Source organism: Salpingoeca rosetta (genome assembly GCF_000188695.1).
Source record: "Salpingoeca rosetta unplaced genomic scaffold supercont1.37, whole genome shotgun sequence".
Classification (NCBI taxonomy): domain Eukaryota; class Choanoflagellata; order Craspedida; family Salpingoecidae; genus Salpingoeca; species Salpingoeca rosetta.
This window is the reverse complement of record NW_004754897.1, coordinates 478885-495630: the sequence shown is the minus strand read 5'-3', so window position 1 is coordinate 495630 and position 16746 is coordinate 478885. Positions and strand designations below refer to the sequence as shown.

General features: G+C 53.9%; 2 protein-coding genes across 2 annotated transcripts; both read right to left on the bottom strand.

Annotated features, from left to right (window-relative positions):
* Positions 1-765: 765 nt before the first annotated feature.
* Positions 766-9948, bottom strand: PTSG_10909 (uncharacterized protein). Its single transcript, XM_004988235.1, has 19 exons — positions 8627-9948; positions 8258-8361; positions 7900-7977; positions 7367-7486; positions 6947-7121; positions 6429-6607; positions 6122-6214; positions 5734-5814; positions 5259-5325; positions 4983-5059; positions 4633-4717; positions 4360-4495; positions 3983-4053; positions 3731-3793; positions 3363-3419; positions 2971-3064; positions 2417-2492; positions 1968-2113; positions 766-1493 (listed from the first exon to the last, which is right to left on the bottom strand). The coding sequence occupies exons 1-19, from the start codon at positions 9666-9668 to the stop codon at positions 1316-1318; spliced, it is 2922 nt and encodes a 973-aa protein (XP_004988292.1). The 5' UTR covers positions 9669-9948; the 3' UTR covers positions 766-1315.
* Positions 9949-10102: 154 nt separating this feature from the next.
* On the bottom strand, positions 10103-16232 carry PTSG_10908 (uncharacterized protein). The gene is made up of 10 exons (XM_004988234.1): positions 15967-16232; positions 15425-15730; positions 15055-15117; positions 14716-14771; positions 14427-14505; positions 13593-14103; positions 11618-13339; positions 11164-11198; positions 10886-10936; positions 10103-10618 (listed from the first exon to the last, which is right to left on the bottom strand). The coding sequence occupies exons 2-10, from the start codon at positions 15512-15514 to the stop codon at positions 10322-10324; spliced, it is 2904 nt and encodes a 967-aa protein (XP_004988291.1). The 5' UTR covers positions 15515-15730; positions 15967-16232; the 3' UTR covers positions 10103-10321.
* Between the last annotated feature and the right edge of the window lie 514 nt (positions 16233-16746).

Sequence of the window (16746 nt, the reverse complement as noted above, 5' to 3'; positions counted from 1 at the left end):
CGCACAGAAGACAAGCCGAATTTGTGCTATCCACCGCAGCTCGCTGTGACGTCACGCAGAGAAAGCTGCAAGCGCGAAGCGCAGAATTTATTATTTTCGTCAAATGCGCAGGTGCGGTGCCGCCAACTTCAAACGGGGTGTTGTGGTCTGGGCAGATTGGTGTCAAGAGCTCTTGCTGTCTGTGCCTCACACAATACAATCAGAGCAGACAATCCACTCCAGCACTCCAGCGAACCATGGTAAGCAAGAAGGGAAGCGAGCTCAACAGCTCATGACTTCCTTCTGCACGTGGCATTAGCATGTGCATTGATACCTAAAGAAGAAGGCACTGCACAACAAGACAACACAGCACACAAAATGACAAACTGCCTGCAGTAGCAGTGCCAGGTCTGGGAATGTCAAAAAAGAAAAGAACACTATGTAGAACAAGAGACTACGAGAAATAAACACAAGCACAAGACATAGAGACATGATGCTATGATGAGTCTGTTGGGCCTGACCACACAGCACTCCATTTTGGCTGTTTGCTTTACATACTTGTTACCTTACTGTTTGTCTCTGAGGAGAGGAATCGTTGCATCGGAGCTGAGTTTCACTTCCACTCGAACATGTTTCCTTTTTCATGTTGACTGCAGCGGTTCTCCGTGCATTTGGACTTTTGGATGTTGTGTTCCGAGCCTCAACCATCACTTCATTTCACCTCAAAAAAAAAAAAAAAAACTTCGCCACTCTTGTTGCTCTCATTTCACAACACACGTAGAAGCATGTGATGTTATTTTTCACTCGCAATGGACATGGCAGAGAAGTGTACATCGACGCATCAATTGAAGCTTTGAGACACGCGCGCGAATTGGTACGTACAAAAAGGAAGAAGAGGGTCTGTAACGGGTGCTGCGCTGTGACAGCGGGGCAAGGGGGGGGGGCGAATGAACAAGATGGCGAGGGGTGGGGGCAGTTAGCAAGAATAGAGGGGGCGTCTACATGAATGACCTAATGACGATAAAATGCAGGGGGGAGGGGCGTGGTTAGGTACGGTAGTTTGGAACCACAGATTGTGTGTGTTGCACAACTCGCGCAAGCAGCAGCCACTCGCGGCCTGCGATACCCGGAGGAATACAACAAGCAAAAACGCAGCGATGTTCACACACACTGTGCGTTGTTGAGTGCAAGAAAAGAGGAACAAGATGGTGTGTGTACGGCATGAGAGATTGTGCGTGCGCGAGTGAGTGCAAGAGAGACACACACACGCACATACACACATAGAAAGAGACAGCGACAAAGAGTGAGTGAGTGCGTACGTGACAACCACACGGCGTCACAGCTTGATGGAATGCGCAGATGCGCGTGATCTCCCGGAGCGCACACGTGTTTTGGGCGGCTGGCCCTTTGGCGGCGCAGGCTGCACCACAGGCGAGTTCTTGAACATGAGGTTGAACGTGTGCTCGCGGTTCACCACCTCCAGGTTCAGGCGCTCGTTCTCAGCAGCAATCACTCTGCAATCGACACGTTGGATGAGAAGGAGGGAGAGAGCAAAATGAGAAGGGGGGGGGGAGGTTAAGTATGCGGTTGGAGCCGCGGTGCTTGGTGTGAGCGAGCAATGGAATGAGGGACAGTGGGGGAGAGGAAGGGGTCTTCTGAGCAAGCATGGCTTTTCGACGGGCTAAATAGCAGCCACACACGCACACGCACACAGCCACACAGCCACACACACAGCCACACAGGCACACACACACACACACACACATACACGGCGCGCGCACACACACACACACACACACACACACAGGGGGCACACACACACACACACAGGCGCACACACACACACACACATGAACACACACACACGCACACACACACACACACATACACATACACACAGGCACACACACACACACACGAACACACACACACACACACACACGCACATGAACACACACGAACACACACGCACGCACGTGGCCACTGACTTGAGCTTCTGCTGGGTGTCAGCGAGCTGTGTTTCGAGAAGTTGTATTCTGTCGACGTCATCTGGACGGGAGGGCCGCGTTTCGTACTCCTCCTGCAGTTTCCGCAGGGCGTTCTCTGTCGCCACAATCCGCTGGCGCATCTCCTCCTGCGCACGTGGTGGTGTGTGCACGTACAGGTGGCGTGAGTGCATGAGAGCGTGAGTGCATGAGAGCATGCGTGAGTCAATGTGTGTGTGCATGAGAGCATGGGTTAGTCAATGTGTGTGTGTGTGTGTGTGATTGATTGAACGTGACAGAGCAAACCGGTCTGCAGTGAGCACGTGTCTGAAGAAGGACGCAGTCACTCGGGCTCTCAACGCCGTGCGGTCCACAGACAGACAGACAGACAGATATGCACATGCATGTATGCACGATGCACACCTCAAAAGCCAATCCCACACCACACGCACCTGGATCTTGGTAGACTGTTGTCCCGCCCGCGCAAACTGCAGACGGTATTTCTCCACAACATCGCGCAGCTCAGCTCTGTTGAGAGAGAGTGCGTGCGTGTGCGTGCGTGTGCGAGCGTGTGTGTGTGACAGAGTGAGAGTGAGTGAGAGAAAAAATAAAAGAGAGAAAGTGAATGGAGAGGGAAAGAAAGGGTGCAGGAGTAAGGGATGTAGAGGGAGTGTGTGTGTGTGTGCGGTTGTGCTGGTGTGTGGATGTGTTTGCTGCTGAGATGCTGGTGTATGGATGTGTTTGCTGCTGAGATGCTGGTGTATGGATGTGTTTGCTGCTGAGATGCTGGGGTAGGGATGTGTTTGCTGCTGAGATGCTGGGGTAGGCATGGGATGATAGGCAAGGAGAGGAGTTGCACGGGGAGTGTAATGTTGACATGATGCAGACACATGCACGGTAACGCATGTACACTGCAGTAAAGGGCATTCATAGAACATCATACACACTCAACCACAGGCATGTATCCACATACACACACATACACAGCAACAGCATGTGGACGCACTCGTGCTGTCGTTTCAAATCGGTTTGATGCTGATTTAACGTCTCGTTGCTCTCACGGCGAATGTCAAACAGCTCCTGCACCTTCTCCTCCAACGCTGTAACACATGTGCAGTAACACGCATACACACACATCACATCACACCACATCACATCACACCACATCACATCACATGTGTGCATCACCATGGTGAGTTTGACGCCAAAATGAAGCAAACAATCGATCGGAGAAAGCCTGCACGGTTGTGTGTAAACCGTAGCGTCGAATCCCAATGCAGCTCTCAGCACACAACTTACACGCACACACACACACATCACACACACACACACACACACACACACACACATTACACACATTACACACACACGCGTGTTCACGTGCACGTGATTGGTCACCTGCTTTCGTCTGTGCCAGGTCCTGTTTCGTCGTCTCCAGCTCGCGTGCGAGCGATTCTGAACCGAAACGATGGATTGAAGGGGGGGGGGGGAGGAGCATGAAAGCCATGAGCTGAATACCTGCACACGCGCGCACTACTCATCCTAATGCCCGCACATACGTACACACACACACACACATCCCATACACACTTGCGCACATACGTACATATCCATACACATTCGCGCACATCCGCACACGCACAGGCACAACCCAGCGATATCTCATACAATCACACACACACATCTCATACAACTACACACATGATCACACACACACATACACACACACACACACACAAATCAACGTGTGCGCACAGACCACGGACCTCGCGAAGTTTGCTCCTTATCCAGGGCCGCCTTTGTCTTGTGAAGCGTGGCAGTGAGCGCGCCTGCAAGCAAGGGAGAGGGAAGAACGAGACGTGTGTGTGTGTGTGTGTGAAAATTACGGGCGCGGGTTGCAGGAGGGAGGAGTGAAGCAACGATCCGCATGAGAAATGCATGTGTGTGTGTATGTGTGTGTGTATGTGTGTGTGTGTGTGTGTGTGCGTGAATTGTTTGTGGTCACGTGCGCGACGTACTTTGCTCGGAGCTTGCGAGGTCTAGCTCTTGTTCGTATTCTTTGCGCACTTTGGAAATCTCTCGCTCATGCCTGGGAATACGTGAAAGCGGTGAGACCACAACACAGACACACATGCACACACACACACACAGTTCACAACGCAAACGCACAAAGTGAGATTGAGCACAGCTACAGAGCGCCAGGAACAGCCGAGCCTGGATAGTGACGTTCGTGACACCACAACACATGTCCGCATGCAACCCCACACATGCAAACACAAACACATACATGCACTACCACGCACACACACACACACACACACACACACACACACACACACACACAAATGTGTCCAAAATTTCATCGTTCAGTTTGATGCTTGCAAGCATACCCAACCTGATATTCTGAGCCTCGAGCTGCCTTGCGACGTCGCGCGTGTGTTTGTCTTCCAGGCGCCGGATTGCGTCAGACATCTGCTGCTCGTGTTTTTCGCGCGCGTGCTCAACGGCACGTCGCACTTCGTCAGCAGCACCTGAGGAAGGCAGATTCAAGGCACAAGGGCGGTCGTGGTCGTGGTGATGCAGTGTGTGTGAGTGAGTGTGTGTGTGTGTTTGTGTCTATGAGGATCATAAACCTGTACGTGTGTACATGCGAGTCACTGCTGTGCACCTTGGGTCAATTTATCGCTGAGCGCCTGTTGGTCTTTCTGCATCGCTTCCATTGCGCGCGTGTGTTCAGCACGGACGTCACGCAGCTGCAATTCAATTTGCGCCCAGCAGGCGTGAGTGAGTGAGTGTGTGTGTGTGTGTGTGTGTGAGTGTGTGTGTGTGTGAGTGTGTGTGTGTGTGTGTGTGCATTCGTTACAGCGACATGGGTCTTTCGAAACAATGTTTCCAAGTATCCCCCGCAACCGCCTAAGCAAACCACCACACACACACACACCCTCAACATGCAACCCCAAAGATTCTCGCACAACACAAGCAGCCCCTCCTTCCCCCACTTGCTGCTCTCTGTCTCACTTCCTGCTGGTGGAGAGTGGCGAGGCGGTCGTGCTCGTCTTTGATGGCCTGGTCGCGTTGGCGCGTCAGTGCAGCGACTGTGGACATCGGGGCATCGGTGGTGATGGGGGGGGGGCGTGAGATGGATGGTGGTGTGAGGGGTGAAGAGAGGTGAGACGTTGGGCATGGTTGGAGGTGCTTGGAGACTGTACGCGCAACCACGCACGCACACTACGCACACTACGCAGACAGCAGACACATGCATGCGCATGCACACATGCATGTTCATGTAGGCACCTGCTTCGTCGTGCTTCTGCGTGAGCTGCTCAACCTTCAACGCGTGGTCCTCTCGCAGTTTCGACAGCTGAAGCAGAAACACATTCGGTGGCAGGGAATGGTAGTGTCACCCACGTCAGTACGTGCGAACGTGTATGTGTATGCATATGTGTATGCATATGTGTATGTGTATGTGTATGCATATGTGTATGTGTATGTGTATGTGTATGCATATGCATGGCTGAGTTCTGGTGGAGTGATGACAACAGCTGTGACAGCTCATTGCGACGCGCGACGTATGCATGTTGAGATGCGTGTGTTCGCAACCATTTGCACACACACACACACACACACACACACACACACACACACACACACACACACACACACACACACACACACACACACACACACACACACACACCCAACAGCCACCACCACCACCATCATCACAACAGCCACCACCACCACCATCATCATTATGACAGCATCGCACCATTTCCTGGAGGGATGACGATTCCTTTGCTCCGCTCGATCGCGCCAGCTCCAATTCCTGCATCAGCGTCTCAATTTGGGCCTGAACACACACACACACACACGCGCGCGCACGCGCACACACACATACGCACACACACATACGCAAGTAAGGTCGTACCAATGTAGATTGTGAGCCAACGAAAGAAAGCAACGGGCACAAGCAAGCACACCCACACAATGCAAAGAGCACGCACACACATACACACACATACACGACAGAACACACACACACACACAACCCAACGCATAGCTCACACACACACACACACAACACACACACGCACACAACACACACACACACACACAACTCTCTCACTCACTCACACACACACATGACACCACAACACCTTAAGCTCGGCCATCTTGCGCTCAAAGTCTGCGCGTGTGTGTTCGACGGCAACGGCGTGCTGCTTTTCTTTCTCGCTCAGCGCCGCGCGCAGCTGAGGAGGGAGAGGGAGAGGGAGAGAGAGAGAGAGAGAGAGAGAGAGAGAGAGAGAGAGGGGGAAAGAGAGATATTGTGTGCGTGTACGTGAGGAAACAGAAGGGAGAGAAGACATGATGGATGATGAGGATGCGAAGACGAGTATGATATGCACACATGCACAACACGCACACACGCACAACACGCACACAAAACCACGCACACAATAGCACCTCCTTTGCTTTGACTTCCTCGAGGTTCTTCAAGTCCTTCTGTGCGGCGGATTTGGCGTTTTGAATCGCCTCTTGAAGCTCCTTCTCATGGTCCTCCTTCAAGGCAGCGATGCTGTCCTCCGCCTCCTTCATCTTCTCCTCCAATCGGTCGTGCTTCGCCTCCGTTCGCTGAAGTTTCGCTGTACGAGCGCAAGTGACGTGATACATCCGTCAGTGGTGGCGGTGGTAGTGGTCGTGCGCATGTACAAGACGTGCGTGAATGACACTTGTACGTGCGTGTGTGTATGTGTGTGTGTGTGGTTGTGTGTGTGTGTGTGGTTGTGTGTGTGTGTGTGGTTGTGTGTGTGTGTGTGTGTGTGTGTGTGTGGAGCGACACGAAACACTCCTGCTGAACATCCAAGTTCACGCACATGCAATCCATCCAAACACGTCCATCACATCACCACATCATCTCAATCCCCAACCCCTCCTTCCCCCCCCAAAACAAACATCCCTTGCATCATGCCTGAACAACTGACCCGTGGTGGCCTTTAGTTCCTCCTTCACCGCCTCCATTGCGGCCAAGCGGTCCAGTGCATCCTGCCGTGCGCTCGCTTCTCCCTCCGCCGTCTCCTCCGCCGCTTTCATGCGCGCGTGCGTGTCCTCGAGTTGCTGCGACGCCTTTGACAGCTGTTCCCGCAAGCTCTGCTCGCTCTGATGTAATGCACACATGCGCAATGCGCGGGGGGTGTGTGTGTGCGTTAGCGTCGTGTGTGAGCGTGTGTGTGTGTATGTGTGTGTGTGTGTGTGTGTGTGTTAGTGCCGTGTGTGAGTGCGTGTGTCATGTCAACATGTGCAGGTGAGCGTGTCAAAATGTGTACTTGCGTGAATGTGTCGACACGATTTCACGTCACCGCAGATGAGCACATCACATACACAAACACACATCGATGCCACACCTGCATTGCACGGGCTGACACGTCGCTCAATTTCGTGTTCAAGCGCTGCAATTCCTGCGCGTGTGATGCGGACATCTCCTCCAATTCACTCTTCAAATCCTTCACTTCTTGGGCATGTTTCTGCAGGCGCAATGAAACACGATGTGTGTGAGCGTGTGTGTGTGTGTGTGTGTGTGTGTGTGTGTGTGTGTGTGTGTGTGTGTGTGTGTGTGTGTGTGTGTGTGTGTGTGTGTGTGTGTGTGTGTGTGTGTGTGTGTGGCTGGTGGCATCCAAACGTCCAAGGGGCGAATCAGGCAACCTTTCTCACGAGCACTGTCTTCATCAACATATCAGACAATCGCACTCGAACACATATCCACACGCATACCCCCTACCACACACACACACACACACACACACACACACACACACACACACACACATACACAAGCACACGCACACATACACTCTTTGTCTCGCATGTACTACTACCACACTACCACACTACCACACTACCACACGACCACATGCTCGCCCGTATCCAGTTGTGTCACCTTCTTCATCTGTTGCGTCTTCTGCGAGAATTCCTTCTCCAGCGTCTCCGCCCGCTCCCGCTGTCGTTGTATCTCAGCCTGAGGCGCCAACACATCGACAGGACAAACAGTGCAATGCAGACATGGGGTTGCACCCACACGTGAACACATGTGAGCAGTGGCATGTGACGAGTGCATTTCTGCATACATAAGCAGCGCGCACACACACACACACACACACACACACACACACACACACACACACACACACACACACACACACACACACACACACACACACACACAGACACCCCTTTCAAAGCAACCGGCCAGAAGTAAGCCCCCTCCCCACAAAGGGATGTGTGTGTGTGTGTGCGACCTCGAGTGCGGCGACGCGCTCCCTGTGCTGTGTGGCGACAGACTCCTCCGTCGTCGCTTTGGACTGCAGCGATTTGATCAGCGACTGCAGCCGAAGCACCTCCCCTGGTGATGTGATGGTGTGGTGTGATGAGATGGGGTGTGCTCAAGGCCATAACGCATCTCAGCCTGAAGCACACACTAAGACACACAGACAAACAGAGCACATGCACACAAACACAGACACACACACACATACACAGAAACACACAAAACACAAAACACACACACACACACACAGATACACACACACACACACCCACACACACACAAAACACAAAACACAAAACACACACATGTGCATACATGCTTCAACGCATGCATGCCTCACCAGCGCTGGCTTCGAGGGACGCCTCCTGTGTTTTGCTGTACTCATCCAAGTCTTGGATGACCTTCTGTTGTGCTTGAAGCTCCTCCTTCACCTTGTCCAGGTGTCGCCTGCGTTCCTCCATCTGTTTCCGCAACTCCTGCGCCTCGCTGCCAAGTTCGCTCTTCTCCTTCGCCAGCGCGTCGATGTACGTCTGCTTTTCCTGCACTTTCTTCCTCTCGGCCTCCAGCTCCGCCCGTGCGTCCGTCAGGGCCTTGTCGGCATCGCCCGTGCTTGCAAGCATTTGCTGCGCGTCGTCGACCTTCCCCTTTAGCACCTGTATTTCGTTCTTCAGCACGGCCTCTGTGTTCTTCGCGTCGCTGGCAGCCTCCTCCAGCTTCCGCCGCCACTCTGCCGCCTGCTGCTCCAGCGCTTCCCGGCGCTGTGACTCCATCTTCGCCGTGTGCTGCGCGTGCTCGTCCCGCGTGCGCGCAAGCTCGCCCTCCACCTCCTGTATTCTCTGCTGCAGGTCTGCCTCTCGCGCACGAGCGCGCGCGTGCAGCGATTCGACGGCCTTGGTCTGCTGCGCCTTGATGCGCTCCTCAAGCTCTGCTCGCTCCTTCTCCAGCTGCACAATCTGCTGCTGGTGTCGCGCCTTCTTCGCGCGCACGTCCTGTGTGAGCGTGAGCAGCTGCTGCTTCACGGCCAGCACCTGCTCCTGCCTGTCCTCCTCCCGCTTCGCCAGCGCCTCGCGCTCCTCCGCAATGGCCTGCACCTGCTGCTCCACCTGCTCGCGCACCGCTGCCAGCGCATCCTCGTGCTGCTTCTGGATGCTGGCGATGGCCTCCTCGTGGTCGGTCTTTGGGATGGATGCGTGCAGCTCCTGCTGCAGGTGGTCAATGCGCTGCCGGCCATCGCCTATGATCTCCTCGATTTCGTCCTCATACTGGTTCACCAGATCGCGCTTCTCCTTCTCAAAGTCCTCCAGCCGCGTGTTGAGGGCGATGATCACCTTGGTCAGTTGCGCGATCTTCTTTGTCATCCGCTCATCGTGCGCGGTTGACATCTCGCGCGAGTGTAAGTCTACGTGCGTGCAATGCGCGTGATGTGCGTCAAATGTGGAGTGCACCGAAAGCTCAAGAGGTGGACGTACGTCTAAATGTGTGTATGTATGTGTGTGTATGTATGTGTATGTGTGTGCGTGTGTGTGTGTGTGTGTGTGTGTGTGTGTATGTGTATGTATATGTGTGCTGGGGTGGGTGGTGGAATGAGCGCGGTCCGTCAGGTGTGCTGCTGCTGCTGTTGTCTTCGTTGGTTGAATTTGTGTTCGTTTCCAACGATTTGGGACGTGCTGAAAATTCGCAACAGTACCGCAAATCGCCAAAACTTGACCTGGGAAGTGTCTTCTTTGTGTGTGTGACGATGAATGATTTATTTCGGGTAGCGTCGCACACACACACACACACACACACACACACACACACACACACACACACACACACACACACACACACACACACACACACCACACACCACACACACACACACGCGCGCGCGCAACAAAGCAGAGAAAAAAACCACTGCAATTAAAAGTTTGTCAATTCCAATGTCACTTGAACGCACCAGCTACTTGCGCGCGCGCACACACACACACTCTCTCTTTTCCACGCTCTCATTCATCCCATCATACACACGCACACTCATCCCACACACCACAGCTCACGCCTCGCTGTCATTGGTGACACACGTTGGAATGAGGTAGAACGGGATGCTGTCACGCAGCTGGAGCTTGACGCGCGAGTACGTGCTGACCAGATGCGCCATATCCGTGAAGATTTCCCGTTCCGTCGGGTTGGCGCGCAGCGCAATGCCGCCCTGGGGCAGCTGCCGCACGCGAATGTGACGAATGTTGCCGTCGACAAGCACGCTCAGCGTCAGCTCGCCGCGGTTTGACTTGGACTCGCGGACAATGAACCGTCCCGTCTGCATCTCGTTGTGCAGAATGTTCTCCACAGCCTGACACGGTGTATGAGAGGCAGCAAACACGTGAGTTGGTTGTTGAGGTGTGTGGGCTTGTACGTGTATGTGTGTTTGTGCTTGTGTATGTATGTGTATGCCTGTTTGATTGTTTGTTTGGCTGCATGCTTGCTTGTATGTGTTCGCGCATGTGTGTGTGTTCGCACAACTGTGTGCTTGGCCACAGGCTTTGCTGGAACACAAAACCGTGCAGCATTCGCAGCATCAGAGACCATACAACAACGCAACAAAGCACGTATCCCCTACCTCTCTGTCGAGGTTTGGCCTGAACCAGCTCTGCCCAGCAAGTCCAGACGGCTGCAGAGACAGCAACAGCGGTCGTAGTGGTGGTGGTGGTGGTTGGGGGCGGGTCGGAGGGAAGACGTGAGCACACAAAACAAGGAGTGGGAACGCTGGTGGTGATGACGAAGATGGTAATGGGAGCAACACGACAATAGAATACGCAAAGGGCACACATAACAGTGTGTGTGCATTGCATTAATCGGTGATCATGGGATTGTGCGGGTGTGGCAATGCAGACTCACGTGTGGCTTCTTCGGAACGTGGATGTGAAAGCGCGCTGTGCGATGGCGAGTGGATAGAAAAGCAGACAACGCAGACAGCGTAGGAGAGGAAACAAGAACAGCGAAGCGGAGGGATAAGTTGTGAGTCAATGTGAGTCGGCAACAACAACAACAACAACAACAACAACAACAACAACAACAACAACAACAACTGAACAACAACAACAACAACAACAACAACAACTTGAACAACAACAACAACAACAACAACAACAACTTGAACAACAACAACAACAACAACAACAACAACAACAACAACAACAACAACAACAACAACAACAACAACAACAACAACTTGAACAACAACAACAACAACAACAACAACAACAACAACAACAACAACAACAACAACAACAACAACAACAACAACAACAACAATGACAGCACCACCTTCACCACCACCACTCAAACTCACGTGGTGGCGCAGGTGCAATCTCAACATCGCTGTCATCAAACGCAGAATCGTCCTTCTTCAACGTCACGTGGACCCCATTTCCATTCACACGACGACGACCACCGCCATCACCACCGTCACCACCATCACTGCTTTCATCACTACCGCCATCACCACCGCTCGTGCCCATGGCTCGATTCAGTGCTGCGCTTTTGTGCTGGAGCCGTGTTCGGAGCTCGGATGTCAGCGGCGATGCAGTGCCGACACCGCCGCCACCGCCACTGTGCTTGTGATGATGGTTGTGGTGGGGATGATGCTGCACGGCGCCTTCCATGTCATCGCGCGTGTTTGACAGCGGCAATCGGCCCCACTCGCCGCTGCTGTTGCTGTTGTTGCTGCTGCTGCAGCTGCTGTTCACGCTGGCATCGCTCCCTCGCGTCGGCACACCGTCCAACACAATACCACCACCACCGCCGCCGCCGCCGCCGCCATCGCTGCTGCTGTGTGCAGACAGCAATTCTGCATCCGTGCGGCCAAAGGTGAACTTCTGTCGCGCCTGCTGGTGCTGGTGTTGTTGGTGTTGATGGTGGTGCTGTTGGTGCTGATGCTGCTGTTGGTGTTGATGTTGGTAACCATGCTCATGATGAACGGCTGGCTTGGGCTTGGGCTTGGGCTTGAGTTTGGGCTTGGCGTGCGCGTGCGCGTGCGTGTGTGCGTGTGGTTCAGATGCCCGTGTTGCTGCCGAGGACGACACATCCCAAACAGACGGCGCGCACACTTCGTGGATGGATGCGTGGGTGTCTTCATCACCACCTCCGTCGTCATTGCCATCGCGCCGGTGCTGGTGGTGCGGGCTTGGCTGTGGCTGGTGCGGTGGCTGCATGGGCTGCAGTTGCCCCTCAAGTTTGCTCGCAATGGCTGGTTTCGCCAATCGACCAACACCTGCTGTTGGGGCGGGCGGTGGCGGCGCACGCGCAGCCGTCACATCATCGCCATCATCGCCACCGCTGTCATCGTGACTGTCGTGGTGTGTCAACATGGCTGTTCGCTGCGCGACCAATCCACTTCCACTCCCATGTGCGCTTCCTGGCTCCTCGTGGTGTTCCGTGCCGCCGTTGCCTGCAGGCAATGTCTTCCTCTGCTTGCGTGTGTTGCCCAGGCGACGCCCCCTGTGCGCCGTCTTCGTCGCACCTGCCGGTTTCTTCGCAATGGGCGGTTTGGACACAGCAGCAGTGGCGGTGGCGGTGGAGGTGTGACTGTCACCAGGGTGGCTGTGCTGTTGATGCGTTGGGTGCTGCGTGACATCCACAGTGCTGCCCGTGCTGCTGCTGTTCATGCTGCTGCCAGCACCACTCACCACCTCCTGCTGGTGCTGGTGCTGGTGGTGTCCTGGCTGCACGGTTTGGTCTGCAAACGTCTCGAGATCGCGCCAGTGGTCCTCCGTCTGCTGCGCCAAGCGAAATACTTCATCGCTCGGCATGTTCGACTGCCGAAACACGGCAGAGTTCATGTACTCGTCTTCGCCATGCTGCTGCTGCTGCTGTTGTTGGTCATGTTGGTGTTGGTGTTGGTGCTGCTCATGTTGCTGCTGCTCATGTTGTTGCTCATGTTGCTGTTCTTCGTGCACGTGCTCCCAGTGCTCGCGGGCCTTGCGTTCCTCCTCCTCTGGCGCGTTCGTGTACCAGTTTGCATCACAGTTCCCGTACACATCGTCTGGTGTCACCGCAGAGCCGCCGACATCGGCTTCGAGTTGCATTACATTGCGTTGCGTTGTGTTGCGTTGTGATTTGTGTTGGGGGCACATCATGACAAACGTGAGGAGGGGGATGTGAGTAAGCGAGAGATGGCACGTGGAGAATTGTGCGTGATGACAGCACATGCTAGTACTGCGCACACACACTAAACCACACACAACACTAACAAAAACACAACCACACATACACACACACAACCACAACCACAACGACAAGTCTCGTTCCCATTTTTGAATACGCACCAGCAGGCACGTTGACTGTGGTCTCCTCGTCACTGTCATCAAAGTCATCATCGCTGTCATCAAAGTCATCATCATCGTCGTCGTCGTCATCATCCCAGTCATCATCGTCATCGGAGAACGTATCCACTTGTCCACTGCTGCCGTCACCGTCACTGCCGTCGACAGACACGGACGGGAACACGCTTCCGTTGGCGCTCACGCCGCCATGGCCAAGATGGTTACGCAAGGTGTCGTGATGTTGCGTGCCGCTCACATCGTCTGCAGTTGGCGACGCGCGCGTGTCTGTGCCTGTGCTGTTTGCATCCTCGTGTGCACGCCTGCCTGCAGGCAACGGTGGCTGGCTGAAACGCCGCTGCGCATTGGGGCTGTTGCGTTTCATAATGACGTTTGTGAACCTGCGCAGCTTCTTTCCCACCGCCTTTTTCGCGTGCATGACGTGGGACGCGAGCGGGGAGTTGGGCGCTGACGGGCCCGTTGACGCCGACGACGTGGAATCCAACCGCCCTTGCATCTGATGGTGGTGGTGGTGGTGGTGGTGGTGGTGGTAGGGAGTAATGATGGTGGTGACGATGGGTATGCGTTGGTGTGCGCGTGTGTGCGGGAGAGAAGAAGACGTGAGTCCACACAGACATACGGGTGTACACAAGCGCATGAACACATGCACACAAGTACATACAAAGATGCACACATGCTCACCGTGAACATACACGCACACACATGCACACAAACACACACACACACAAGCCCGCATGTACATGCAGGCGCGCATGTCTCACCATCCATCAATCTTTAAACTCTCTCCTCACCCTCCCCCCCCCGCCAACTTCAACGCACCATGAGTTGCGACTTGCGATTCTCTCGCAAAAGCTTCTGCTGCTGTTTCATCAGCCGCCCCTTTGCCTTCACAAGCGCCCTGCGCAACACACACGCACACACACGCACGCACGCATATGTGTACAGCAAGACAACGTGAGTGGAAGCAAAGGAGAGCGATTGTGACACGCACGAACATGCGTGCGCGCATGCTCGGAAAGGTGAGTATGAATGCATGTGTTTGTGTGTGTATGCATGTGCTTGGATGCACAATTTGCGTGCATTTGTGTGCATTTGCGTGCATGCGTACTTTCTGCGCTCTGCGCTCTGATATCCAATCTTGGCCAGCTGGTCTGCGGTAGCATCCTGGTTAGCAATGTAGTGCAAGGCAGTGCAAGGCAAGGTGTGCCGGAGTCGATGAGAGTCGAGCAACTGTTATGGGAGCATGCGCACGCATGTCCAACAGCAGCCGCGAAATTGTGCACAGACGAACACTTCCAGAAGAACACACATCAACACACATACATGCGCACACATGCGCACGCAGACAGACGGACATGTTTGGGTACATGATAATGCACGCTCACATACATCTGCATGCAGACACACACACACACACACACATCTGCATGCAGACAGACATGCTCACCGCCAGCTGGTGTCCTGCGATTTTGAAGTTGCGAAAGCTGCTCTCAAAGTCGGAAAAGCCGTTCTACAAAAAGATTGAGAGAGGGGACAAAGCAAGGGTAAGTGCTGACGTGTTGTGCTTGGCGAGGGTGGCGGAGACCGTGTGTCCTTACAGCACAAATACAACCCGACGACACACACACACACACACATGACCGCACAGTTGAAACACACACGCACACATGACCGCACGGGTGGACACACACACACACACACATACACACAAACACACACATACACACAAACACACACACACACACAGTTCAATACACATAAACCCAACAACAGACGCGTACACCCCACACAGAGCACACACACACACACACACGCACCTGGTGAAGCCAGGCGACGACTTCTTCGCATGACCAGTCTGCTAGCGCGTGCACCGGTGGCGGTGCCTCCATGAACGCGCTCATCGACATGCCTGGGCGGTGTCAACACGGAGATCACCTTTGGTTCCGCTTGGCGGGCTGCTTGGTTTCGCTGGGCTGGTGCGTGGAATGAAGTGTGAGGTTGCTCGCCTGCTTGCTTTTTCTGCTTGCTTCTCGTGTGTTCGTGTTGAGTGAAGTGGCAGGGTCCGATCGGCTGATGGAGAAGAGAGACGGGGCCAGCCAATGTCTGCTTCTGCTGTGGTGCGTCTGAAGGAGTTGTGGCGGGAAGTTGCATACGGCACGGCACGCACAGGTGTGCAGCGTGTGGTGTGAGCGCGAGCTGACGACAGGCTGGGAGTGAGAGCACAACAGGGTGAGCAAGCGGGGGCGTTCGTGCCTATGCGCCGTGCAACCACAACCGAGGGGGAAGCAGGCGCTGCTGTTGTTGTCTTCTGTTTTCGTGCGGCTGCTGTTTGCTGCTTGTTGCATGAACATTACGTTACCTTGATTGAGGACAGCAGCAGCCTGCCACACGACGATCAACAGCGCGCGGCGCAGCGCAGCGCAGAAGAAACGCAATCACACACAGCTCAATCAAGCACGACGGCTCGTGTGTTGAAACACGCACACACTCTCCCTGCTGAATCAAAGTACCAAAGGAGGAAGGCACGCACACCAAGAAGAAGAAGAAGAAGAAGAAGAAGGTCGGTTGGTTTGGTGTGGTGTGGGTTTGGTTGGAGTGTGGTTTGTGTTGGTTGTGGGAACGCTCCAACACATACACACCACACGCACCACATCGCTGGCTGGCCTTGCTCGTTTCCGTTTTCCTTGCGCCTCGAATGCGAAACATGCAGGGTGAGTGATTCGCCCGATTACAGACAATTATTGAAAGATTCAATATAATCGTCGATCCTGACGAAGGACCGAAGGCACCGAAGAGGTTGTTTGTGTGTGGATATGGGTGCAGCTTTGTGGTGTCACCGTCCGACTGTCACTGTCGCACTGTATCATCACTTCTCTTGTGTTGTTTATGTATCATGAGTTCTTGAACCAACAGTGTGGAATAGGCAGAGATGTGAACAACAGACAGTGGAGACTGCATCTGCCGCGAACGGAGCAGATCAACTGTTAGTGCATTGGAACAGAAGACAAAGAAGAAGATCTGAAGATGAACAACCCAAGAAGAAGAACACAATGAACACAATGAACACAATGGACAGTTCTAGAGTTTGAACAACTTGAATCAGGTGAGCAGATGAGCAGTAATGTAACAACGTAGCAAT

Bases quoted from the DNA above. Each gene is read 5' to 3' on its own strand.
- PTSG_10909 (XM_004988235.1), bottom strand. From the start codon at position 9,668: ATGTCAACCGCGCACGATGAGCGGATGACAAAGAAGATCGCGCAACTG. The intron at 5,815-6,121 runs GTGTTGTGGTGT...GTGTGTGTTCAG, and splicing joins GCAAGATGGCCGAGCTTAAG to GCCCAAATTGAGACGCTGAT. The intron at 1,494-1,967 runs GTCAGTGGCCAC...TGTCGATTGCAG, and splicing joins GACACCCAGCAGAAGCTCAA to AGTGATTGCTGCTGAGAACG.
- PTSG_10908 (XM_004988234.1), bottom strand. From the start codon at position 15,514: ATGTCGATGAGCGCGTTCATGGAGGCACCGCCACCGGTGCACGCGCTA. The intron at 13,340-13,592 runs GTGCGTATTCAA...TGCAACTCGAAG, and splicing joins CACAGTCAACGTGCCTGCTG to CCGATGTCGGCGGCTCTGCG. The intron at 11,199-11,617 runs GTGAGTTTGAGT...GCCATCGCACAG, and splicing joins GATTGCACCTGCGCCACCAC to CGCGCTTTCACATCCACGTT.